The 27,646-nt window shown below is 32.9% G+C and overlaps 2 protein-coding genes across 3 annotated transcripts in view; one reads left to right on the top strand and one right to left on the bottom strand.

Annotated features, from left to right (window-relative positions):
- Positions 1-477: 477 nt before the first annotated feature.
- Positions 478-17,469, top strand: LOC129938781 (liprin-beta-1). The gene is made up of 3 exons (XM_056046526.1): positions 478-1,252; positions 1,547-2,280; positions 11,040-17,469. Exons 1-3 carry the CDS (start codon positions 740-742, stop codon positions 11,935-11,937), a joined length of 2,145 nt encoding a protein of 714 aa, XP_055902501.1. The 5' UTR covers positions 478-739; the 3' UTR covers positions 11,938-17,469.
- A 5,108-nt stretch (positions 17,470-22,577) lies between these two features.
- LOC129938780 (uncharacterized) overlaps positions 22,578-27,646 on the bottom strand; it is a 75,029-nt gene continuing 69,960 nt past the window's right edge. For both annotated transcript variants that reach the window (XM_056046524.1, XM_056046525.1), the window contains exon 2: positions 22,578-25,789. In XM_056046524.1, the coding sequence (XP_055902499.1) occupies positions 23,397-25,789 (2,393 nt within the window). In that variant the 3' untranslated portion in view covers positions 22,578-23,396. The remainder of the gene's footprint in view (positions 25,790-27,646) is intronic.

The following is a 27,646-nucleotide window of genomic DNA, read 5'->3' as shown; positions in this document are numbered from 1 at the left end:
GATGAAATTGATGCCCTTCTTTGCTATCTTGCGTACATTTGAATTACCGAGGCGGAAGAAGAATGAAGCTTTAAGTCGAATAACCATTTTATAAAACTTAAACTGTTCATCGATAGATTTAAATCTAAATAAGGTGGGATTAAAACCATTGTAAAGAACCAGTGCTCCATTATCGAAAACGTCTTTATTTTATGTTTTGCTTTCTTTTTAGTTCATGTTAAATGTTAATTATGTTTTTGCTAAAGCTTACTACTTTCTGAAAATTCTAATGTGTAAAAAAATACCTTAATATAAAATAATTATGCTGATAACCCGATGTTCATTGTCAACTTTTAAAAGTGTTACATTGTTATTACATTTTTGTTATTCGAAATATAATAATATAGTTTGAGTAAACCTGGCTTCACTTTTCCACACCCATTTCACAAGAAACCACCCACTGTGAACGAGCCTCAGTAATAAAACTGCATCTTTGACATTTCTCAATGAAAAAAATTGTTTTCACACTCGAGTTCTCTTCCTTTTTCTTGATTTCCAAAATATTTTTTTTCTACATTTTTTTGATTTAATTCGGGATACGAAAATATTTCCCAACTAAAAATAGGATATTTTACGAAAATACGCAAAAATAGACAAAAATTCGTTTTCTACTGCCAATAAATTCATATTATGTAAAAAACAGCGAGAGTGATTTCAAAATTACAGAAAATAAAACGAAAACAACGAAAAGACAAACCAAATGAGTGCTCGAACAAGAAAAGCAACAGATTCCTCGGCATCGGCTTCGACATCGACATCGGGTTCAACAGCAGCAGCAGTGGCAGCAGAAGAAGCAAGTAAAATGCTGGAAGCAGCTCTGCAACAGATGGATGGCATTATATCGGGGACAACTCTAAATCATGTTGTTTCGAATAATTCAGCAAATGCCGAGAGGAAATTAATATCGGCTGCGAATGTTCTGTCGACGGCGAAGACCCTGGCGCTGGCATTGCAACAAGTCGGCTGCAACGCCCCCTCACCGGATCCGGTAACGTCGGCGGTCATAATCGATTGGCTGGAGACACACCTACCGCGTCAAGACACGGATGAGCGCCTGCGACGACTGCAGCGCGATAAAGAAGCCCTCGCCGTGCAATACCAGACGATGACTGACAAAGTCGCCGAACAGGGCGATCGGATATTGGAACTGGAGCGGCAATTAGTCGAGAAAGCGCAGCAGTTGAGTACAGCTGAAGAACGTCTGCAGCGACAAGTAAGTCTTTTTCCTTTACTACACTCACTTTGATTGTTTGTCTTGTCTTGGTGGTGTTTACATCGAGTTCGTTGCCACTGCCATTTCCATTGCAATTTAGCATTGAACCGGAAACTCTTTTGAGTCTTCTCTCTTTGTTCGCAGTTCGCATATATTCTGCTCTAATAGTTCAAGTTTTTTGTATTGTTGTTTTTAATTCTTTTAATTTGCATAATAAAGTGACTTAAGTCTCCCACGATTTTTTGTTTACCTCTTGATGAAGTCATTCTTCTTCTCTTTTTCATTTTTGTTTAGGTTCTATCACAATCTGCGTTGGAAACGCAAAAGCTTGAGCTTATGACTGCTTTGAGCGAGTTGAAGTTACACCGTGCTGCCTTGGAGAGAGAAAACGTTGAGTTGAAGAGTAATTCGAGCAGTTCGAGCAGTGGTGGCAGTGGTTTAGCTAAGATACAACCTTTTGGTAGTATGGGAAATTTGCAACAAGCCGGTGGCGGCAATTCCTTGCAAGGAACTCCAAAGACCCCTCCCGCTGCAAAGCGATATCAGGTGCATCCACAATTCCACAGTCTACCCCGAACTCATGCCGCCACCAAGAACCACAAGCCGCTCATGGATAACAATGCCAATAACCAACAACAACATCAAAGTGGTGGCGTTGGTGGCGGAAAACGTAACGTGGCCTTCGCCGATGCTGATAAGATTATGATCGATGAGGCCAACGACATGTACGGAAGTTTTATGTCCCAGCAAAATTCATCACCTTCGCCGAGTCAATCGAAGGACAAAGTCAGAGGACTGAGGAATATATTTGGTAAGTTAAGAAGGAGTAACAGTGGAAACCTGGAGCTACCTCCGTCGTCGGAGGAAAGTGAATTCAAGCGAGGAGGTGCAAGGGCCACGGCCGCTGGCCGTATCGAGTGGACACAATCGATGATGTCATCGGCAAAGCCGTACAGCGATTGGAATTGCAATGATATCTGCAATTGGTTGTGCGACATGGGGCTCGGGTGCTATGAGGAGGATTGTAGGTGAGTTTTGTTTGCTTTCTGTTATTTCTTTAAATTGTTTTGAAGCTAACAATCAAGATAAAGGTTTAACTTTTATTGAAGTGGGTGAATTAGAACAACAAAGTATTCGATAAGACCTTCAAAATTTATAATCGCATTAAAAAATAATAAAAAAAACATTCGATTGAAGACGGAATACATCAACAGTTTTCATTTGAGAAAGGTTTTTTTTATCGATATTTATCACATAATAAAACATTTTTAATGCGGTAAATTCTTTTGTGGGTATTCAAAGCTGATTTTAAGCTAAAATTGCAAACTGATCAATGACGCCAATTAATTCAAGTTTAAATGAGACTCTCGTATTTAATTAAATAACTTTTTCTCGCATCGATCAACTTATTAACTACCTACGTGTATAAAGCTCTGTGAAGTAGAACGACAAGTAGTCAATGCACATGTAATACTTTTTTAATTACATTGATTTCTCTTTCTATTAACATTCAAAACAGAGGCTAACAATGTCCATTGGTGCATATAACATTCTATAGGTGCTATAATTAATTCTAAAACTGAAACTATCATAATACTAAAACGGAATGGAATCTGAATATATGAGATTTGTAAGGGCTATGAGAATTTCACCATACGATAATTAATTAGGAACTTTCTGTATGTTAATGCTGACCTGAGCGTTAGAGAAGCGAATATAGGATGAGCTTTATTAAAATCTTTTTTTTTTTGAATCTAAGAGTCGTTAAGCAGATCTAGGTAGCTGACTTGACAGGATTTGGCAATACAACTAGGTTGCGGTGCGCGTTCATAGTTTTCAGCGATCCTAAAACAACAATAAACCTTCGTCAAGTGCATTCGCATTTTCTTTTTGCTCCACAGTTGCCTTTTGCCACCTTCTTACTGACCCCAAGTAAACAATTATCTTACAAATACAAAAAAAACTATCAATCTATACAAAAAACGACCCTTCATGGTCGTGGTGTGCTTTTAGCTATCAATAGTTATTTTGAAAGTTGAGTACTCCATATTCTTACTTCAATCGAATTTGAAGGTGTATCAGCTGAGGTTACACTCCCTAAATTTTGTCTTTTTTCCCTTTGTTGTTATATTCGACGAGTCCAACAAATTAAAGCATACCAAGCTGCTGTTAATGCCATCGATTATCTGCTTGAACAAGTGGAACCTAGTGATTTGATCATCGTTCTTATCGACTTTAATCTCTACCATCTCAATTGGTCCACCTCAGATGATCAGATATCCTTCTTTCCTAATCTGTCTAATTGTGGTCTTTTTCAACTAAATGGAGTAGCAAACTTTATGGGTAGACACCATGATCTCATCTTCTCATCTGATTGCGATAACTGTGTTGTCTCCGCGAGTCCTCACCTTCTCTTAACCTTGGATCGCTATCATTCTCCCCATAATCTCTCTTTCCCCATTGAATTTGAAAACAACTTTTTTGAAATGTAGAATTACTGTTATGCTTTTCGTAGGGCTGATTTCTCCAAACTCAACGATCTTCTTAACTCAGCCGACTTTGAATTAAGTTCCCTTCACTTAACAGTAGAGTCCTTTACAAATTGATTTTATTTGATTTTCATATTGTATTGCAGGATCAGTACCATTTTCTCGCAACACAGAGCTCCGTAGCCTAAGAAATACTCGTAACAAGCTTCGGAAGATCTTTTTACAGTTCAAATCTGATACCGATCACAACAACTATCTTCTCGCCTATAATTCTTTGTCGGAATAAAGGGAATGCCTTTATAACCGATACCTTAACAAGATGGAAAGGGCATTTTTCAAGTTTATAAAAGTCAAACGAAAATCGGATAGGTTTCCCTTCAATAAGTTTCTCCAAAACAATCTCCCCAGATCCAACAACTATAACAAATCTATTTGCTAAATACTTTAGCAAATCTTATACTAAACATCTCCATGATCCTTATCCTCACTACTTTAGAAAACTTAAGCCCTGGTCCTGATGGTCTCACACCGGTTGTTCCAAAAAAATGTGTGCATTCTCTCTCAAAGCCTCTAACTGCACTCTTTGAACTCTCTGTTTCCTCATGTATGTAAAGATTCATTTATATTTCCCATTCATAAACAAGGCAATAAAACTGAAATTAACAATTATAGACCTATTGAGAAACTTTCATGCATCCCAAAACTTCTTGAAAGCCTAGTTTATGATTCCGTTTATTTCCATAGCAAGCCCTTATTCCCCCCCGCTTAACATGGTTTTCTTAAAGGTAGAGCCACTCCGACTAACTTAATTGAATTTATATCCAAAGTTTTGTCAGCCCTTGAGAATGGTAATGAAGTTGATGTTGTATACACTGATTACAGCAAAGCCTTTGATAAAATATCCCATAAGATAATTTATCTCAAACTTAGAGCCCTAGGCTTTCCATCTATGTTTATAAACTGGATTAGCTCCTATCTTGCAAATAGAACTTATAGAGTCCTTTTCCGTAACTCAGTCTCAAGTCCTATACATGCTTCTTCGGGAGTCACACAAGGCGCCCCCTTCTCTTCGTCTTATCTGTTAACAATGTCTGTCTTAAATTTAAAAAAACTCAGATATCCTAATGTTTGAGGATGATAAGAACATTTTTAAAATTATCTCTACTCAATCTGCTTACTTTTACAAAATGATCTTTATATCTTTTTTGTTTGGGGCATACATAATTTCCTAGAGTTAAATGTAGGTAAATTTAAACAAATGACCTTTTCGCGCAAACAAATCCCATCTTATAGAGTATACTACTTCCTAGATCTCTCAGTTTTATTAAGAGATGGTCAAAAGAATTTTCCAACCCCTATGTAACTAGAGCGCTTTACATTTCCCTAGTCCGTCTTCATCTTGAATATGCATGGTCTCCCTTTTATGAAAACCATTCAATCAGAATTGAAAATATTCAAAGATGTTTCGTTCCATTTACCTTACATGGTCTTCCCTGGAATAATACATCCAACTTGATTCCTTATGCCGATCGATTAAAACTGATACCCTTTATTTTTTCTCTTTTTGAGTCCGCATACCTCGACCCCCCCTTTTAATTTTAAGTTAATAAAATTAAAATTGTTGGTTCTTCTTCTTCTTTTTCTACATTAAAGAACTTATATGTGGGAATTAGGGCCCACATGAATTAATGTTAAAAACTGTTAGCAAGAACTAAAAAAAAAGTTAAGTTATGTTAAGTTGAATTATAGCTTGTTTAAGCTGAATAAATAAATAAATATAGTCCGCTTTGGGCCGTTTTTCTAAAGTTTTTGATGCACTGTAGAATTTTTGCTTGCACATTAAAAAGCTTTCGTGAAGCTATAATTGAAATGTAATTATGATCACCCTTGGCAGCTTGCTGAATTGCGATTGTTTCATTGCTTTTATGTCTATGTATTTTTGAAAATATTCGCCTTGCACATCAATGTCTTCCAATTTCGGCCGTACTAAAATCATTGATTATACACATAGTCCATAAAGTCTCCGCACAACAGCTTTCTTTTTGTTGATTCGAGATAAAATATTTACTATAACAATATATTAAAAACAGGTTTTTGAAAACCAAAATCACATTTTTTTTAAATTTTGTAAAGAGGTGAAGGTGGAAACTAACTTTTTTTCAATGTTACCACTTTGGTTTTTACATTTATTCCTAGTAACGTATGAGATTGATTGATAAAATAAGGCTGCTGTACAGAGACTTTTTGGACTGAGTGTACATCGGTTACGCAATCTATACAACGTAGCATATAAACCAGCCTCTTTTTTCGAAAGAGTAACGTCCAATCATACCGCCACGCCAACCCAAAAGCAGTGTAAGACAGTGACAAGTTTTAAATAGGGAGACTTTTTAATATCCTTGATTTTTCTAAATTTCAAATTTGACAATTCGACTTAGCCTTCAATGCGAAAATTATCCTCATCGTCTAGGATCCAATCAGCTAAGATTGAGCATTATTTCATGAGTTAAATGAAGTTTAAAAGTCGTAAGATTTAAGTTTCTATCCAATATAGGGTGTGTCATTTTGGAATGTCTAAGCCTTGGTTTTCGTCAACAGTGCTAACAATGTTCTTGGCAAACAGTTTCGATCTTTTACACTTGTTTCAACAGCTCCACCTACTTCGCTAGTTGAGAATGTGCTTCACAACAACCTTAATGTTCTTCAGTTTTTTGAATTGTGGCTGCAAATGTTCTACTAATGTTGATTGTGTTTGACCAATTCTTTGAACTTGTTTTATGGATTGTGTTGACAATAAGCTCTTTTAGTCTTTATGAAAATAAAAAACTATTTCATTCTTTCTCCCAACGTTTCGTAAGAATTCCTTACCAAAAAGACCAAAAAAACCTATTTTCAACACAATCAATAAAACACGTTCTACTATATTTCCATTGAATTTTTACATTACGCGTTGTTAATAATTGTATCGTTCCATTTTGGGCATAGTTTTTACATGTCAAAATTCAAAATATAAAATATTAAAAAGTAAATATATACTGCTCAAATATTGGGCTATTCAAAATGAAACTTACTATTGAAAAAAGCACATTTGTTTTGAAGAAGTTTTCATTTTTATTAAAGTCTGAGAAAGGATGATTTTGGAACATAGTTTTTTGATTTTTTTTTAATCTGAGGGCTAATAATTGACTTTTAAGTTTCATAAATCGACCGACTAGAGCAAATTCTGGCTCTTGTTTCTTTGTATGATGTTTTATGTTAATTTGTATAATAGGGAAATCGAATCACAAAAACTCTATTCTCAGATTTATGAAACCTAAAGTGAGAAATGTTTGTTTATATTTCCGAGAATATTAAAATTCTGTGATCTTAAAAATAAAAACTTCCCAATTATTGTTTGACCAGCCTTGTACTAGAAGATTTGATGGACGTTTTTTAAATATAACTTGAAAATACGTATTTCAATTCGATAACTCTATTTTCAGGTTAAGCTTTACACCGCTCAAGGTTATTCAAGGAAGCATTGAGAAGTTATTGATTTATCCCCAACAAAAAAAGTTAAAGATCAACAAAATAAAATGATAGACGTGATATTGATGATCCTTGTAAAGTTTAGAATATTTTGAACAATTATTTTTTGTCAGTGAGTATTAATGCCTTGGTATTGGAAAATAATAATTCATGTCCACGATCTGACTTAGTTGAACATATAATAACTTTTATAAATTCCCTTTTTCAAACCAATCGAGAGTACCCTAAGCTTTTCATATTCATTTCTAGATTCACTTCTTGTTCTTCGGATGTGAAACTTCAACGGCCGTATATCATAAGCTCATTAAATTCTGATCTCGACAGCACTGGGCAATTAAGAATTCAATGCTTCAAAAACCCAACCCCAAAACCGCTTTCCATGAGCGGCACTTGGATCCAGGAAACTAACAAACTTTCAGTAGTCAGTATGTGTATTACTGATCACCTTTTATGGAATTATCACACATTTGATATCGGTTCTCCGAAGTGCAAGAAATTTTCCACCCCTTCTGATCTGGCTGTAATTTACAAAGCCTTCATTCGTCCAAAACTTGAATATAACTTACATACAGAGCTTTGAAAATGATAGGCGATAGAACTATAACCGAAACATTGGGCAGGTTCAGACGACATAAGGGACTTAAAAGTTAGGCAAGCTTCTAGTATCTGATTGGCCACCTGCAAAAAAATAAATTCCAATTAAGGCAACTTTAATGGAAAGTTAGTCAAAAAAAATTCCCTAACTATTAAGTCAAGTCCACTGCTATCAAAATGACAGTTGATCATGTTTTCATTCAACTGAAAGCTGAACTTCATTAAATAAAATTAAATAAATTGGGTGCCGCAACAGTCCGTTGTGAACCAGGGCCTAGTGACTTACAACTCGCAACCATTCCTGTGTGCGTGTACTGTTGTCAGGAATGGAAGGGAACTACAATTTTAGGCCGAATCCGAACGAATAATTTGAGAAAGCACTTTTTTATGACAAGAATTACTCTTGAAGGAATTGTCAATTCCTCGCAGGAGGCAGTACCCGCAAAAATTATTTTTTTTTTAAATTAAAGTGGCACAGGCAGGGATTGAACCCAAGACCACTTGCTGAACTTCATTACTCTATGATTTATTTTTTTCCTCTACAATTTCATTTAATGGTTTCTGAAAAAGGGTTCCTTGTCAATGTAGAAAAGAAAAACTTATATTTCTTTACAATACAAAATACAAATCGTGATGGAATTGTGGCTTGCTTGTGGAGTATTTATAGACAATTATTTTGTTAGTACTTTTTGTACTATAAACTTACAGAAGAATTTGCGAAGTAAAGTTGTGAATTTGAAATTCATGGCACTTGAAAAACTAACTAGTTGTGTTGGTCAAAATTTACGTTTAAAGATGTAAGTTGACTGCAAATGAAGTCCCTTGTGTTGCCTGAACCTGCCCATTGCTTATTGTGATTCATCTGATTCACTGATTACAATAACAAATTTTCTTCGTCTTCTTCTGTAGTAAACATTTTCGAATAATTTAAAAAAAGTAGAATGATGAGCAACATATACACTATTTTCAACAGTATTCAATTTTTTATAGCTTTGATGGTTTTCGTGTTTTTTTTGTTGTGTTGGCTAGATTCTTACCTCAAGAAAAGCTCTCAGAAAGTCGAAATACTAAATGGTCATCTAAAAGATTATTTTGTGTCTGTTGACAATATAATTCCAAAAGCTTTAGTTTTTGAACATTTAAATTTTGTATAAGAATCGATTCTTTATTCTTTCAATGGATTAGAGGTACCCTAACAGCTTTTGTAGACGACTTTTATATAAAGTGTCTAATATGGAGTTTCCCAAAACAGACTTTCGTTTTCACTTTTGGAATTGCAACAAATTTGATTTTGACTATAATTTAAACTGTAAAGGAAATAATATTAAAATTAATTTCAATTATAACTTAAGTTGTGGTTTTTTCGTCATTGTACTACTGTTAGTTGGTTTATATAGTATAGGGAGTATTCATCGATCAAAATTTAGATTCGAAAGATTACATTTCATATTTGAAACAGCATTTTCGTATTTCTCTTCGCCTTGTTTCTTTGAAGAAAATAATATTATTATTATTATTTATTATTATATTCCAATTCACAGTAAGAGTACACTTATAAATTTGTGAAAATTAAAAATATTTAAATTACAAAGCTTTACAATATAACAAAAAATAATTAAATGCTTACAAAATAATAAAAAAAAGAAAAATAAATGAAACATAAAACAAATTAATCATAGTAACATTACGTTATTCCAAGCATACAAAAGTTAAAGTTGAAGTTGCTTGATAAGGGTAAATGGGAGCGGGTTTGGGGGTGAAAGTTAGCTAGTTGCTTTGGTTAATAAAATACAGTCTTAACTCGTCACTAAATTGTTACTTGTCATTTAGTTCTCTCAAGTTTCGCGGAATTGTATTCCAAAGGCGTATAGCTGAGATAAAGAATTGTTTCTCGGATGTAAGGCAGGTAAAATGTGATAAAATTAAACAAGCAGATCTGTTGGATGTCGAAAGCCGGATTTTATCAAAAAGATATGACAGCTGCATAGTTTTTAGAATTGAAAATAACAAACATATGGTACGAAACTTCATATAATTAAAAAATGACATGCCTAATAAATTTTTTTCCAAATGTGAAATATGGTCGAATTTCCTCAGATTGTAAACATAGCGCAGAGCACTATTGAATACTACTTGAAGTTTTCTTTTGCTTTCAGTATCACAGTTATAAAATATTTCACAACCATACACGAGAACTGGTATAACCAAAGTCTTAACGAGAACTAATCTTGTCTTTAGTGGTGTAAACTTTTGAGCTGTCCATAAAGTTCGAAGAACCCCATATGTTTTACCCACAACTTTATATATATGATCATTCCATGTCAAAGTTCGGTTGAATACCAACCCTAAGTTCTTTGACTTATCCACGAATTCAATTTTTGAAGAACCAAGCATAATTGAGGGAAAATAAGACAGATCTAGCTTCTTTTTCGAGATAACAAGGCATTTACATTTCTTTGATTGAGCGAGAGACCATTGTTTACCGACCACCTCATAATTCTTTGGAGATCATTGTTCAGATCATTGGCACAGTTTTCTAATATAACTTTGATTGTTTCATTTTTAATAAAAAAAAATAGGTATTTTTTACTAAAAGAAGCAAATCGAATTAGACCGTTTATGTCACTATGTGGGAAGTTAAATGGTCTTCCAATAAAGCACTACTACACATTTTAAAAATGTTTGTCTAAATTATTTTCGGAGTCCTTTAACTGACACGCGTAGTTTACGAAACAATTCAGCTTGTTCGATTAGTATACCATCGTTTCCAATGGGTTAGGTACCCTAGCCCCAAAGCAAAAATCCCCAAAATATGATCATTTCCTTTGATAAATCTCTTATTAGAGCATAGAGTTTTGTATCCATACAATGCACTTTAGGCGGCGATGTCAAGCTTCAACTACATTTTGTGTGCGATGAAAATTATTTTTTAGACAATCGGCAACTGACTGTAATTCGGGTTCATATTTTCTTTTTGACGCATCCAGAAAATAGGTTTTGACCCAGAAGTAAAGTTTTGAAAAGTCGTTATCTTCTGAACTTCGGTTTTTGGGCGATGTTTTATCTTGTAATGTCAACAAAATAAACAGTTCAAACGTTAAAACATTCTCAATCTTTTTAACATTTTTCAAAAGGCACCAAAACAATTAATATGTTTCCCTAATTTATTCTTGCAGAAAATGGCTAAAATCAAATTTCAGTCTTCGCTTCTTCGAGACCTCCCCGATTGACATTGAAAAGGAGCTCAATCTGAAGTCCCCACTGCACCGAAAGAAAATCACTCTGGCCATTTCCGAACTCACCGGCAAAGAGGATGATGATTTGGCACTAAAAGCCGGTCAATTAGATGTCTCATGGACAATGCGATGGCTCGACGATATTGGTCTTCCACAATACAAAGATACATTTTTAATGGCAAAAATCGATGGTCGCATGTTGCATCGTTTGACCATGGAAGATCTGGCCCATCTGCACGTGACGTCATGTCTGCATATTGCCTCACTGCGACGAGGCATACAATGCATGCGGGAGATGAAATGGGATCCGGAGTGTCTTATTCGTCGTTCGAAATCCGAAGACGATAATAGCAATGAACCGGTGGCTCTGTGGACTGCCCACCGTGTAATGGAATGGCTGAAGGTTGCGGATCTATCTGAGTATGCTCCAAATTTGCGGGGAGCTGGAGTTCATGGAGCATTGATGCTGTACGAAGAGAGATTCACAGCCGAGTTGTTGGCTGATTTGTTGAGTATTCCACCGAGTAAGACTCTGTTGCGTCGTCATTTGGCAACGCATTTCAAGGAGCTCCTTGGACGTGCTACAATTCAAGGTAAACGGGATGCAGAAGCGCAACCTGGCTATCAGCCTCTAAACATCACAGCAAAAATAAAGCTTCAAAAGAAGTCACAATTCTCGTTGAAGCGACGAAAGAGCACCAAGGGCAGTGAGATCGAATGGACAGATTTTGTATGTCCAATGGCTCAGTCGGAACTAACGACGACGACGACGCCAGTTAAAAGGCAGATAGATGGCGCAAATAATGACAATATAAACATATCAAATAATTCAGCCTAAGATGACTAAAAAATAATTAAATAAAAATTAAAAAACAAATTAAAAGATTGAAAAGGAATTAACATTTTTAACCTTGCTCAATCGTCAATTTTTCAAAGTCTTCCCTGCAGGAGAGAAGAAGAAGCACAGCTACTTCCAATAAAAAATTTAAAAAACAAAATAATTACACCATCTTAAAGCACTGCAAAAAAAGAACGAACAATAATTTAATAAAATTATTAATTCTTAATTATTTTATTTAAACAAAAACAAACAATAATAACAATTTCACAGTCGCTTGTGAGATTTGGTAAGTTTTGCATTTTTTTGTATCTTTTATCCATTGGACGACTTTTAATTATGTTGAATTGTTAGATATATTTAAGAAAAAAGAAAAACAAAATTTAGAAAAGTAATAAACAAAAAAAAAAAGGAAAGTGTTATGCCGAAGGAAATTATTATTATGAACAAAGTGTTGTTTTCTTTTTGTTTATTTTATATTTACCAACCTATTTCATTTTTTTTGTTTGTTTTAAATTAATGTTTAGAATATAAGAGTAACAATTTTTAAAAAATAGAGCAAAGCATTTATTAAACATATGCAAGCAAAGCGATTTAATTATATTATTATTATTTTTTAAATGTTTACTAACAAAATACGACAACCCGCACAATATTTATAAAACGAGTTTATACCAATTTTATATACTAGAAATATATAAAATTCATATATTTATGATTGTTTTAATTTAAAAACAAAAAGAAAATACTAGTTGTAGTTAATACTTGATAATAGAAAATAATAAAACAATTATTATACAAAATTAATTGATCCTAGAGTATTGTAATTCTTCATGAGAGAAAACTCATAGAGAAAAAAAAAACAAACGCTACAAGTGGAAGTATTTGTTATAATAGTTTGTTTTTTGTTGTTTTTTGGTACCAATTTCATACTAAATCTTCTTGCATTTTTAAATGTACTTACAACGCATTTTCATCAAAAATTATCCTTCAAGTTATTTATTTTCCAGTTTATAGTTTGTAAACTACGTATTTTAAGAGTGTTCCTTTATGTTTTATTCTGTGCTAAATCACATCTTACAGAAAAACCGAATTAACTTCAGTAAAGCATTAGACAATTTTCCAGGCATTGTTATTAATTTTTAACTTTAATCAAGTTTAACCTTAATGAAAACATCAAAGATGAAGCAACTGTATATTATTTAATTTGAGAACATCATTTATGTGTCTCTAGATTTTCTTTAAGAGTAAACGGAATAGACCTTCAATAATAAGTGTATCTGAAATGTTTTATTTTCTTTAAACCTAAAGCATATGTTAACCAATAGTTAAAAGGTTATTAAGCTATCTGATAATTTTACATTATCTAATCCATTGTTTTTGGAGTAACTTATTTTGTAAGGTATAGAATTTGTAAGTGGTTTTTGTGGACGTAATCTTGGTCATATAATAAATTAAAATGCCTAACACCTTTTTTAGGTTTTAAAAAAACGTTATTCAATTTGAAGCTAAACTACACACTTTCAATATCAGAATTAACATAAAGTTATTGCACATATTTGTGCCCTATTTATACTTCTTAATACAAAGACATCTTATTTATGCCAATTTTTCATATTAATCAGTTTTCTATAGTTGAAATTTGAAAATATATTTCTTTAGTTATTAAAAAGGATAACTTTCTTTCTTTCGGTGACTAATTTCTTGTTAACTACGTTGACATTTAATTAATATAAAATAATAATAATAACATATTGTAGATAGTATTCCTCATTTCTGATCAAGTGAATAGACGAATAAATTTGATATCAAGTAAAAAGTAACGTTTAGCTTGTTAAAATAGCTGCGTTCAATCTCGTGTTAGATAGGCTAATAAGGATATGTGAATTGTTATATCTATTATGCAATGAGTTTGATGCCTTGATTGAGATAGTTAGCACCTGTTCCCAAAAAGCATACAAAATATTAAGTTTCGAAGTCCAAAATTATTGTAAAATAAAATTGGTTTGAATATTTATAATAATCCACTGGATTTTAAAACACAAAAATAAAATCTTAAAATTAATTTTAGATTTTTGATTTCTTTTTTAATATCCCATCTGTTTTGGGATAGCTGTTCAACTACACGTACAACTCTAACAAATAGGTGTCCGGATACCTTATCTATTTGAGATTGATCGCAACAGAGATTTATTTGAGCTTGATTCTGCTTATTGCAAAATAAACACTTTAGTTATATTCCCAACAAATTGTTTATAATGCCGTAGAAGAAGGATATTAACGTCAAATGAAATGTAATGTTCTTGTTTTTAAAACAACAAACAAACACATTTTTAGTCGAGTACAACTTATTTTGCGCTCTGCTTGGTAGACCGACCATTTAAAAAAAAATCATAATATATTCTGCTATACGTCCTTCAAAAGGTACCAAACCATTGCTAACGACTAAAAAAGATAGCTAATTTCCAATCCAAATAGACTAAAAGCAAAATAGAAACAACTAATAGAAAAACAAGTTATGTTTTTTTTTTCGTATGGTTATATATTAACTTTTACATAACTAAGGTATTTAATTTGTATAATCTAATTAATCTTATGATACCAAAATTAAGATGGTCCAATGTTTTAACAAATGTTATAGTCAATCTGTCATAAAATTAGTATTTATTGCGATCTACATTACACAGTCTCCTTTTTCAAAGATGTTTTTATCTATGTGCTGTTAAAAATAATAAAATTTTATAGAATCGTCTTGATTTTGTTGTCATTTCAGTCATATTGAAAAAGTTCCCAATATCATGTTGATTATAATTTTCTAGATCAGGATTTTCATTTTCAATTCTTATTTTTATACTTTTGAATATGTACAGTGACCCCCACGACTGATCGGGCAAAGAAAACAAAAATGTTCGCAGTGCAATTTCTCTAAGAAAATGTATGGGGGTGTTAAAATTAAACATAATATTTTATCATAAGTAAACTCATATTTATTTTAAATAAACAAAAACAACATTTAAAATTACCATTTAAAACAAGGAAACTAAAAACGAAAACAACTCCATAATTTCATGTCTCACAACACATTGCATTTAGTATTTTGTGCTTTTGATTTAATTACCGCCTCAAGGCGTCGAGGCATTGAAGAAAACAGTTTTAAACAAACTTCAGGGGGTATTTTCGTCCATTCTTCTTGAAATGATTTCTAATTTTGACCAAGTTGATGTTTATGTTTGATTTGAGAACAATTAAGTGGTGATTCTCATCAGCTTTTTCATTTAATCATCAAAAAGATCAACAAAGCCGATGAGAATCACCACTTAATTGTTCTCAAATCAAACATTCTTCTTGAAGACCCGTCTTTAGCTCCTGAATATTTCGAAAATTCTTTTGAGCGACTCGACGTCCCAATTCATCTCAAATATGCTCAATTGCATTAAGGTTAGGGGATTGTGCAGATGTTTGAAGCACTTTGAGACAAATATACAACAACCACGACCTTGCTGTGTAAGATGTATGCTTGGGTTCTTATTCCAAGCTTACTGAAACTTGGCACCAAATGTTGCTGTAAAATGTTGATGTAGCCACTTTGATCCATTTTACCTTCCACAAAGTGCAAGTTTCCAACACCAGAACTCGACATACATCCCCATACCGTGACCGACCCACCGCCATATTTCACAGTTGCCCGTGTATGTTTATGAGAGAATTCTTTATTTGCTTTTCTCCATACAAACATTCGTCCGTCTGATCCTTTCAAATTAAATTTGCTATTTGCTTTCATTCGTGAACAAAACCAAATAGCAAATTTAAGCCTTTCTTTTCTATTTTTTTAAACTTATGAATGGCTGTTTTCGAGCTTCGCGGCTATTCAGATCTTGTTTTTGCAGTACTCTTCGGATCGTGTCGTTTTCCACTTCCTTATTTCTGGTCTCCCTCAAAACACCTTTAGAAATTCCGAGGATAAGAAAGGAATTTCCTTCACTTGCCGAACAAGTAGCTTTTCTTCGTACTTATCCAACTTTTTCCCTTGTCCTTTCCTGCTTACATTAAGTATTCTCAATACCTTCATTTTTAAAACGTGAAATTATGTCCTTAACTGTTGAATGGCTCCGTTGGACAATTTTGGCTATTTATCGAACTGATTTTTTATCCTGACTATGCGTTATAACCAATTTTCGTATTTTAACAAACGTCTGTTTAACTTTTAAGGTTTAGTGGAAAACTTTTAAAAAAACAAACTGAATATGAATCACAATAGAACATTTCCTTAAGCCTATCATAGTTTGACGGGAAAAGTATTGTTACTGAGAACTCAATAGTGCATCAGTATCAAGTTTCCGATTATGTTTGGTAGACGGAATATTAGAGTTGTTTTAGTTTTTAGTCTATATTGTTTTGTTTATTAATTGTAAATAAGAGTTTATTAATAAAAAACAAATTTTAGGGTTTTTATTTAATAAATCAGAGCAAAATTTCTACACCTCCATACATTTAAATAAATAAATTGCACCGTTAAAATTTTACTTTTGAATTGAAATTAAAACGAATCGATTTAAAAACCTTTAAAAAAGATTCACATTGATGCCAAAAAAAAGATATTTGAGTACTCATTAATCAAAAAAAAGGCCACTTTTAAGAATTTAAATTATTATATCTAAGAAGTTGTATCATAAGGAAAAATAAGTGTGCATCTATTTTAAAATTATTGTCTTACCACTTTTATCACAGGAGATGTAAACAGTTATTTTGAGAAAATTTAAAAATTATCTGTTTCCAACAGGATTCAACTTATCCCAAATAACTCAGCTTTCCTATAAATGATTTTGAAAAACGTTGAACCTCTCCATTTGATAGCAAACTTTCTCGTGTGTAATTTCAGCGAATTTACTATTCTATTATAATTCTATTTAATGAACTTTATCTTTTTCGAAAACTTCGTTTGCGTGCAACAAAATTTATTTGATCATAATGCATTTAAACTATTGGTGATTTCATTTTTTAATTCAAACCTATTTTTGTAGTAAGATAATTAAAAAAACAATGATACTTAGAATTAATGTAATCTTATTCCAATTTCTGTGGCACTTTTGTAAATTCGAGCATTTCTACATTTGATCGGCGTCGTATTATATGAACCTTAGAAACTATTTTTAAAAGAATGTGGAGACATTTTTGTTTTTCATATTTAAGTCATTTTTGTTATATCATCCTTCTTATACCAGAAGCCCAAATTAACATATTTTGGAATTTTGAGTAACGAGAATTGAATAGCTATTATCTTTTCTTCAATATCCCAAAATGTAACTTGAATATCAAGTTCAAGCTCATATTCTATCAGAAGTCCGGTAAATGGATAAAATGTTTGGGTCAGAAGAATAAATGGCCAAAAAGTTGGAAATAGTCGAAGGGAGATGTGCCAAAATAAAACAATATGTCAGCTTGAAGAATCTAACAACCATATTCTGTTAAACTTTCACATGAAAATCTGTATCTTTCTTCGCTAAGTCTAAAATTGGTAAAAAATTGATTCCTTAAGAATTTTAACCAATAGAAAGATTGGAATTCGATTGGAAATTAAAGTTAATAATGATGTGTGAATCTAAATATTCATTTGAACGGGACAACAAATTGGGCCGTAAATTTATCTGTATATTTATATTTGGGCATGTTCAGCCAACATAAGGGACTTCATTTTTAGACATCTTCATTCCTTGAAAGTAAATTTTGACCAAGGCAACTAATTAGTTTTTTAAGTGTCATGAATTTCAAATTCAGAACTTTACTTAGCAAATCTCTACTTTAAGTTCATAGCACACAAAGTACCAACAAAATTACTGTCTTCAAAACACTCCTCAGGCAAGCTACAAGTCCACCACGATTTATATTTTGTATTGTAAACAAATATTAGGTAATTTTTTGGCAGCTGGCCAATCAGATACTAGAAACTTGCCTAACTTTCAAGTCCCTTATGTCGTCTGAACCTGTCCATTAAACCTTTTAAAAACTTTCATTATTGCATATTCATATTTCAAGCTTTCTTATTTTATTTATAGTATTAAAATTTTTAATTTATCTTCTTTATTATTAAAAATAAAATAAAAATAACAAAAAAGCAATATTTTCTTATTTTATACAATCTTCCACGAAACAGCGTATTTAAAAAAAAGATAAATAGATAGTTATAAATTATTAAATAAACAAAAATAGACTAAGAACTATATTAATATTATGTATAATGAAATAAATCAATTATTATCCAGATCGACCAAAAGAAGCAATTTAAAAAAATAAATTAAAACTTTATAATGAACACTTTGTTCTATTCTTAAATAAAAATCAAAACAAAAAATGTCTTAAATGAAATGAAATTTCAGAATTTAGAATAAGGAAAGATTTTTCGTAAATTTTCGTCAGAACCAATGAATAAATGTTTGTTCAATTAATTAAAAAAACTGTAAAAGGTAAAATAAAATAAAATACAGGAAAACAAAATTCAAAGGAATTGATAATAAAAGACTATGAAATAAATATATTCCTATTTTTCTTGTTTTCTAAACCTTAATTACTAATATATTGCCTTATTTTTGAATCCAAATGTGAACACGCCTTGTATTTAAGTAACGAATAATTGTAATGATTTTAGATCAGAGTGCTAAGCAAAAATTAAATAAAAATAAAATATGTTTAAGTAACCACACAAAATGTTTGTAGATGGTGCTTTTAGGGGTCTTATTTTTAATTTGTTACTTAATTTTTTTTTTAAAAAGGTCTAAATATGATATAAATTTAGCCGATTTTTGACTTTGTACATTTGATAGCTAATCTATAATTTCAAATCCTTTCATTTCGACATTTGTTATCCTTTCAACGCTATCAAATAACACCGCTCTGCCCAATTCAGATTTGTTTCTTAGTCTTGAATCTGCAAGCCTTGAATTATATTTTTGGTTACATTCATTTGTGTTGAATTTTGAGCTAGATTAAGAGCGGGTCGGATGAAATTACTTAATTTTGTTCATGACTTTAACTTGGACACCAAGTCCAATCAAATCTAGAAGCTTTATTTATGGTCAAATTAAAACATTGGAGCTACTCTAAGGTTTTGATCCTTATTCAAACAAAATTGATGTAATAAAGTTTTCATATGCTCTTTGACGTTGGGCGAAATGTATGTATGTCGAAGCTTTACTTCTTAAGGCTTATCTCTTATTTTTGTTTAACTGAAAATGCACGTGGAAATGATATTTGTAAAAATAAAGAAAATATTCCCCAAAAGAATTGAATTCGTGTATTTGAAAACATATATTTTCTTACTTACTTTCTAAAATTGGGCGATCGTGAATAAAATTTCCCTATGAAATTTTGCCATCAAAATAACTAATTTAATTGCTATGAGAAATTAGTTTCTAGATAACTTTGGCTCTCATTTCAAAAGACAAATTTCGAGCTTTAAATGGAACAGTTGGCAAGCATTTAATCTTATTGGGAAAGTCAATTGATAGTTGATAGGGATATTGAAATGTAGCCTTGAGTAAGAAATTGAACAACAATTTATTCATAATTATTTAAACAATCTAGAAAACTCGTTGTTATAATCATTTATTGATTGGTAAACTTTTATCAATTGATAACACTGGTGGACAAAATTACGATTATTGTTATTATTAGATCGATATATTTTTGAAGATTGATGAAAGATCAGGTTTCTATGATTGCCAGTTTTCGAGGAGGTTGGTTAAACTCATGTTTGTATTGCAGGTGGAGCATATCGGTGGATTGTTTTTGTTTAGAAGGTGTTTGTGAGTTGCTGAGGTGTGACGAAGTCTGTAGGGTATTGAGGGTAGGTTTTATGTTCTTTAACTTTTGTATTATGGTGATGGTATAGGCTCCATTCGATTTCTTGTTTTCTTCTTTCTCTTGCAGTGTATATATTGAATTTATCAGCTTCTTCGTTTCCACGTATATTAGAATGGCCTGGAGTCCACATCAGTTTTATTTTATTCGGCTTCATTATTGTCTTGTTCCTTATCGCGGAAATAAGATCTGAATCGTTGTTTGGATTTTTAACTGCTTTTAGGACTGATATGCTATCAGAGAATATTACGAACTTGTCGTTGGAATTCTTTATTGATTTCGCTGCTTGCAGAATAGCAAAGGCTTCCGGCATATTCCGGGAGGATTCCAATATTGAGGATTTGTCCATCTTCAAATGTGACTGCAGAAAATGTATTATCTCTTGATTTGGATTTGTCAGTAAATATAAAATTCCAGCCTTTTAGTTTAAAGTTCTGATGAGATACTTGAGAACAGTGATTGGTATACTGCCTTGCTTATATTTGTTTTACTGTAGTGAGTAAGGTTCAATACAAATGAATCGGCTTTTATATTCCATGGAGGATATGATAAAGTTGAGTTTTTTGGAGTTTTTGTTGGTATATGCATTTCCCGAACTTTGTCGAGGATTGTTTTTTAATACGTATCTTGCACTTAAGGTCCATGGCTTGATGAATGTCTTTATCTATAACTGAATTTGTGGAGAGGACCAATTTTGCAACTTAGTTCGAGATGATTTGTTGGAAACGTTGCTTAACAAAGGGAAGACCTGTTTCAGTAGTTTTGTAGGAAAGGCGTTGATGCTCCTTTTAACTACTTGGTTGCATTATTCTTAGAGTTGTTTTTGGGGAACTGCCATAAATATAAATTCCGTAATCGATTTTACTTAATATTAACATTTTGGTAATATATGAGAGAGTGTTGATGTAAACATGGCTTTTCTTACTAAATAAATAATTAATAATGTTGAGTCCCGCAACTAGGCTTTTTTTTTAAATTTAAACAATTTTTTTTCCATCTATATTTATTATTAAATACTAATGCCAGGATATTAGGACTATTTACATTTTCAATTTGGACATTATTTATACTTAAGATAATTTTTTGACAATGGATTTTTTACTGATATGTAGCATTTTAGATTTTTGTAATGAAAGTCTAGCTCCTGAAGCAAAGGACCAATTAAGAATATCATTAACAACATTATCAAAAAGGTTCTTACATTTTTCTAAATCGTTACTTTTACTTCAAATATAAACGTCATCTGGATAAATACAGAAGCCCGTACTAACAAATTTTAGAATTTTGAGTAACAAGAATTGAAGAACTATTACCTTTCAACCTGTGGTATCTCAAAATCTGACTTGAATATCAAGTTGAAGCTTATATTCTATCAGAAGTCCAATAAATGGATGTAATTTTTGAGACAGAAGAATAAATGGCCCAGAAGTTGGAAAAAGTCAAAGGGAGATGTGCCAACATAAAATAAAATGTCATCTTGAAGAATCTAAAAACCATAGTCTGTTTAACTTTCACATGAAAATCTGTATTCTTCTGCGCTAAGTCCAAAATTGGTAAAAAATTGATTCCTATAAGAATTTAAACAAATAGAATAAACAAAAGTTTATAATTATTTGTTATAGTCGAAATATCGCCTTTTTTCTCTGTTGCACAAACAAATCAACATTTTTTGAAGGGACTAATATGTGTTAAATTCGAATCTTGACTTTCAATTTTTCTGTCACATCAAGTTTTTCAAATATGCTCATTTGAAAATGCTTAAAAAAACCGAAAACCAGGTTTTTAAACCTATGTTATATGATGATTTGGTAAATACAAATCTTTTTCTAGATACAATTTAAAGCTTTTTAGTATCCTACTTAGTTTCAAAAATTCTTATAAGTTATGAGTATTTATTTGAATCTATATAAAGTTTCGAGAAAAACTTGAATTTGATATTTATCTAGTTTTGAAAAATACGTTTCGAACTTAATTTTAAGTGTTTAAAATATCCGTTTTCAACATAATTTTTATATTTTTTAATATATTTAAAAAACTTCATTAGAATTGCTTAGACAACAGATTCGTTACAAGAATAGAACTTACTTTTAAACCATTTTGCCTTTTTTTGTTGAAAACCATTTTAGCGTAAATGGTTAAGCGTTTCTTTTAGATTTTTGTAAGTCAGTTAAATCCTTGAAGTTTTTTTTTCAAATATTGTATGAAATAATAAAAATATGCCAACTGTATGATTATAGATTTAGATTTGATTAAAAAAAAAGCTACTTCAACAATTTAGATAGCCTCAAAAAGCCTTTCATATGTGTTTTCTCGAATTTTAAATAGTGACTTCTCAGAAACCTGACTTAATACATTCATTTTTAAGTCGAATTTGAACTGGAGCTTTCAAAACCCATTGCAAAACTGCAATTTTAACGCCAGTAAGAAAACCTTGTCGACGAGTGTAATTGACGCTCGCAAATTTATTGAGAAATCTTATTCACGTAAGCCCTCAAAATTTATACCTTCTAAAAATAAAATAAAATTCTAAATATTATTAAAACACAATTCGTTATTTTTGTATGTATAAAAATATAATTTATTTCACTAAAATATTATTATATAAATTGTTTTTCATTTAAAATTAAATTAAAGAAATATAAATAATCAATAATAATTTGATAACAACAATTATTAAATTAAGTTAACAATTATACAAAAAAGCAGTATTAGAATTAAAAAATAAAATTAACTTAAAAAATTACAGAAAAGAGAAACAAAAAATTAACAATCTTATAATAAAAACAAAATTATAGCAGCACGGCATTAAAATGAAAATTCTAAAAACAAAAAAAAAGTCAAACAAACATTAATAATTATTCCCTAATTATCTTATAATTTAAGTATTTTAAATTTATTATAAATTATTAATATAAAATAAAAAACAAAAAAGTTTATCTGGGATCATAAACGAGACTTTAAAAAAATGCAAAATATATATGTATATTGACGACTTACATTATATTTTATTATAAACGTTATAACTTTATCTTTTTTGAATAATAATTTATTATTGTTTGTGTCTGAAAAATATATAATTTAACAATAAAAAAAACTATATAATTTTGTTGTTGAACAAATTTTCATGGTGTCTTTTTAACCATAGACTAGATGAGTTTTAATTTTTAATAAATAATTTTTTCAGTTGTTTTGTCATTTAAGTTGTTAAAAGTGTAAGTACATTTTTTTTGGAAGAATAAACAATTAACAATAAATTTATATAAATTTATTTACAAGAAAAATATAAGTAAGTAGAAGAGAAATCTTATGAATATCTTTGGCAGTTTAAATTGTGTTTTGTTTGTGTTATTTGAAAATCAGTCGATGTTCATTACCTTATTTTTCTTTTAATAATTAATTAAATAGTTAGTCTTGTGTCTTAATTGTAAATTAGTTTCTTATTAAATTCTGAATCTTTATGAGAAGTTTCTGTTGATGGCTTCTTGACATAATTTCATGGGTGAGATTAACTCCACTGCTATTTTTATAGGAACATGATATAATCCAACTCTCTTTAAATTGAGAGCTTTTGGGATTTGGTATTCATTTGCATTGCCGATTGCTTTCTACATATTCTGAATACCATGCATTTCATGAGTGTCCTTACTCCGCTGATGGTTCGTATAGCTTTCCGCCAAGATGCTGCCAATAACTGAGGAAGCGGGTGGTGGCGGTGGAGGTGTGTGTTGGTGGTGATTGTTTATTGCTGCTGCAGCGGCAGCCGCAGCTACTGCTGCTGCATTTGGGTGTTGTAGCTCCCCGGGTGGAAGGTAATCCTTCCAGTTGCGAAACAGGTAGCGGGTAAATTTCTTGAGTTGTCTAAATTTACAATAAGTCGCACCTTCCGCTGATTCAAGTTGTTGAGTTTGTATCAGGAAGCCTTTCTCTTTGAATGTCTTTTCTAGTTTCTCCCGTTGGGCAGCTCGTCGGGATTTCTTCTTTTTGCTGGTACTGTGGGCCAATTGATGATGAGGATGAGAATTGCTGCTTTCTGAGTTTTTCACTTGACCCGGTGAATGAAATGGAGATGGAGATGAGCGCGTTGATGTTGCAACTGACACCGAGGGCAGAAGTATACTGCTTGTGGGTGAGTCTGGAATCTGAAGGAGCTCATTACTCAGACCAGCTGAGGGTGGAGGCACATCAATGGCAATCTTTTCGCCGGTGGCATTTAGAAAGACTCCAGCGCAGTTCATTCCAGGGACAGCTCCAGATTGTTGGAGACTTTCTCGGGGGAAGAATTCATAGCTTCGCATTGACTTATCTCCGGTTCCACTGTAATAGCGATAGTTTCCATCGGAATCTACTGAAAGCATTTTTTTCTCCTGCAACGAAGGATTGGCCCCACCGGTGAATTTGAATTTGCAAATGCTTACTTCTGTGGCAGGATTTGAGTTATTCTCCGCTGGAATCGGGGGTATAAATATTGCGGAGCGTTTACGTTTCTGAGGGGGATGATTGTTGGTAGCCTGACTGGCCGAGGTGGTGGTGGAATTTTCTGATTTGACCGAACTCGGTGTTGGAAGTTGTTCAGGATATTCCGTCGTCGAAGAAGGTCTTTCGATCTTTGGCAGAGGCAGGAGATTTGTGTTCCGAATTGGGATCTTTAAGGCAAGTTGATTGTTGCAATTGATAGTTTCTAGATTTCCCCCAGCAAAGCTTCCTGACTCGATGAGCTTTTGATAGTACAGACTCATAGGGTGCAGGAGAATATTTGCATTTTGAGGTGGATTCGTCCAGACAGGCTGATCTGTTGGGTTGTTTTGGGGTTCTTTTGGTCGAACGGTTGGTAGGGACATTTTCAAGTTGGCCGCCAGCAGAGAATCTGTAACTGAGTCTAAAGGTGTTGCAATAGGCGTTGGACAATTTGAGTTCGTTTTTGTTTCAGATTCTTCCTCATCGTTGCTTGACGCAGATAATGAGTCTGCATGGTCTCTAAGACAAAGATTCAATGGTTCATCAAGTTTGATTGGTGTGTTGCATTCGTTCATGAGTTTCCCATCGATGGCTGCTCTTGGAGTTCCTGGAAGAATGGTACCGTAGTTTTTATAGATTAAATGGCAAATATCGGCTTTCTTGGGCTTACGTCCACGACGTGGCTTTGAGTTGTCTAAAGTCATTTCACCCATATAAGGCAAGTCCGAATAGTTTACAACTCTTTTAGTTGGTTTTTGAATATTGGCATTTAGATCTACCTCCGGTGGCAGAAGAGTTTGCTCAAAATGTGTATTATCTTCTCCACCAGAATCCTCTTTAGCCTCCTTTGCTGCTGCAGCTGCTGTTTGACGTTGCATTTCAGCGATCTTTTGCAACCAATTGCGAACGTTTTCATGTGAGTTCTTCGCCGGTGAAGACTTCTCTGTTGCTATGATCTTGGGCGGGAGTTCCTTAGGAGGCTGCGGCATTTTTGGTATATGCTGACCCTGAGTCGCCTCATAATGACTCAAGTATTCCGCCGGCAGAGCTTGATGGTGAAACCTCAACTTAATAGCACCCTTCTGTTTGGGCGTCTTCGGAGCCGATGATTGTCTTTTAGCTGCACTCTGGAGCTTTGCCTTAAGTTGGCTCTTCGACGAACTCATAGTCTTTACTGGAACTGGTGAAATTATAGAATTAAAATCCGACGTATGATCGTCATCAACGGTATTGGCACCTCTCGATATCAACGGATCATCAGATCCCTGAAGCAGCAATTTACTCGAACCCATTTCGAGAGGTTGATTGCTAATGTGATGCCAAGGTGTTTGATATAAATCACTGCTATCCTCTTCTATTTTTATGGGATGGACCAAGGCAACTTCAGGTACTGCTTGGATATTGGGTGATGTTTTTAATGGCAATGGTGATATGACCGATGTTGATCGTATCACAGATGAGCACATATCTTTGTCGCATGTAGACCCGGCTCCAGTTAGGAGATTGATTTCGTCACGCGATATGTCCTGCATGCTATTGCCCACTGAAACGAAAAATGGAAAAACATATTTTAAGCTTTTCAAATTGACTTTGAGACAAATGTTATGTTAGTGTGGTAACAGAAAGTAGGGTAAAATTTAAGCCCATTCCAAAGAGTAGAAGTGAAGACCTAAAAGAAACATTTTTCTAAACAGCAAACCTGAACGACCTATAAATAAGTTCAGAGAAAACAAATAGCTAGATCATGTTAATGGGATTAGCTTGTGGTCTTTAGTCTCGGGAACTTAAAAAAAAGAATTAAAGAGACCAGGGAAGATTTAGTTTTGATGGTGTGATGGTAAACAAAATGTCATCGGTTTACTTTTCAACATTGAAGCAAACTAAATAACGATCGCCTAGTTTGGAGGAGTTTTAAATTCTCCAATAAAAGGTTTTATTTTGAAGTTGTCGCAATTTGGACAGTTTATACTATTGAAATTGTCAACTTTTATCCCTTGACAAGTTGAAACTACACAATTTTACAATGTAAGGAAATTTTTAAAATTCACTACAAACATATTAAACATTTTCCAGTCACGGTTCCGAACTGAAACACATCTGATTCATCGCAAAGTACCTTTTCAGCAGGACATTATTTTAGTTTTTTTTTCTCTAAAGATTAACCTATTTTGACTTTTTTTTGTTTAAATTTGCTATAGCATAATTGGTTAAGTGTTTCTTTGATTGATTAAAAGAAATCTTACAACTTATGAAGGTTTTCCAAAAACTTTCTAAAATACCATAAACACTAATACTGAGTATTGAAGGCAGGGATTGTAGATTTAAAATCCATCACCCATTATATTGAAAAAACTATCGGGTGTTTTTTTAGATGTGAGGTTTTTTAATCTGACAATACTTTTTTCGACTTTCGACCTACCCGACCTCGATGAAGTGAAGATAGCTATATCTAAACTGAAGTCAAACAAAGCTGCTGGGGCTAACGGCATCGCTGTCGAACTATTCAAAGCAGCAGGCGATGACTTGGCAGGGAGAATGCACCAACTCAACTGCAAAATATGGTCGGAAGAAAGCCTGCCCGATGAGTGGAATGTCAGCATAGTTTGCCGAATACATAAAGAGGAAGACGCTTTAAATTTCGCCGACTACAGAGGCATAAGTCTCCTTAACATTGCATATAAGATCCTCTCTGCCGTATTATGTGAACGTCTGAAGCCGTTCGTCAACAACCTGATAGGTCGTTATCAGTGTTGCTTCAGACCAGGAAAGTCCACTATCGACCAAATATTCACACTACGGCAGATCTTGGAAAAAATTCAGGAGCTTCAAATCGATCAACACCATCTCTTTATCGATTTTAAAGCTACGTATGACAGCATCCATAGGGAAGAGCTCTACAGAGCAATGTCAAGTTTTGGAATCTCTGTCAAACTTATCCATTTGTGCAGAATGACGATGGAGAATACAGGCTGCTCTATCAAGGTCGGAAAAGATCTTACCGATGCATTTGATGTCCAAAAAGGTTTTAGACAAGGGGATGCACTGTCATGCGACTTCTTTAACATCGTTCTGGAAAGAATTTTGCAAAACTCATAACTTTGAGGCAGTTAAAGACTTTGTTTACCTAGGCACCGCTATTAACACAGACAACGATACCAGCGCTGAAATCAAACGAAGAATAGCTCTTGCTAATCGCTGCTTCTTTGGACTTAGAAGGCAATTGAGAAGTAAAGTAATCTTTTGAGCATCTAAAATCACCATCTATAAGACACTCATCATCCCGATTCTCATTTATGGCTCTGAGGCCTGGACCCTGTCAAAGAAAGATGAGAGCCTCTTAGGATGCTTCGAGAGAAAAATTCTTCGTATGATCTTTGGTCTCTTATGCATAGATGGAGAA

Source organism: Eupeodes corollae, chromosome 1 (assembly GCF_945859685.1).
Source record: "Eupeodes corollae chromosome 1, idEupCoro1.1, whole genome shotgun sequence".
In the NCBI taxonomy this organism is placed as follows: domain Eukaryota; kingdom Metazoa; phylum Arthropoda; class Insecta; order Diptera; family Syrphidae; genus Eupeodes; species Eupeodes corollae.
Note: the sequence above shows the minus strand (reverse complement) of the source record. Positions and strands in the feature narration are given on the sequence as shown.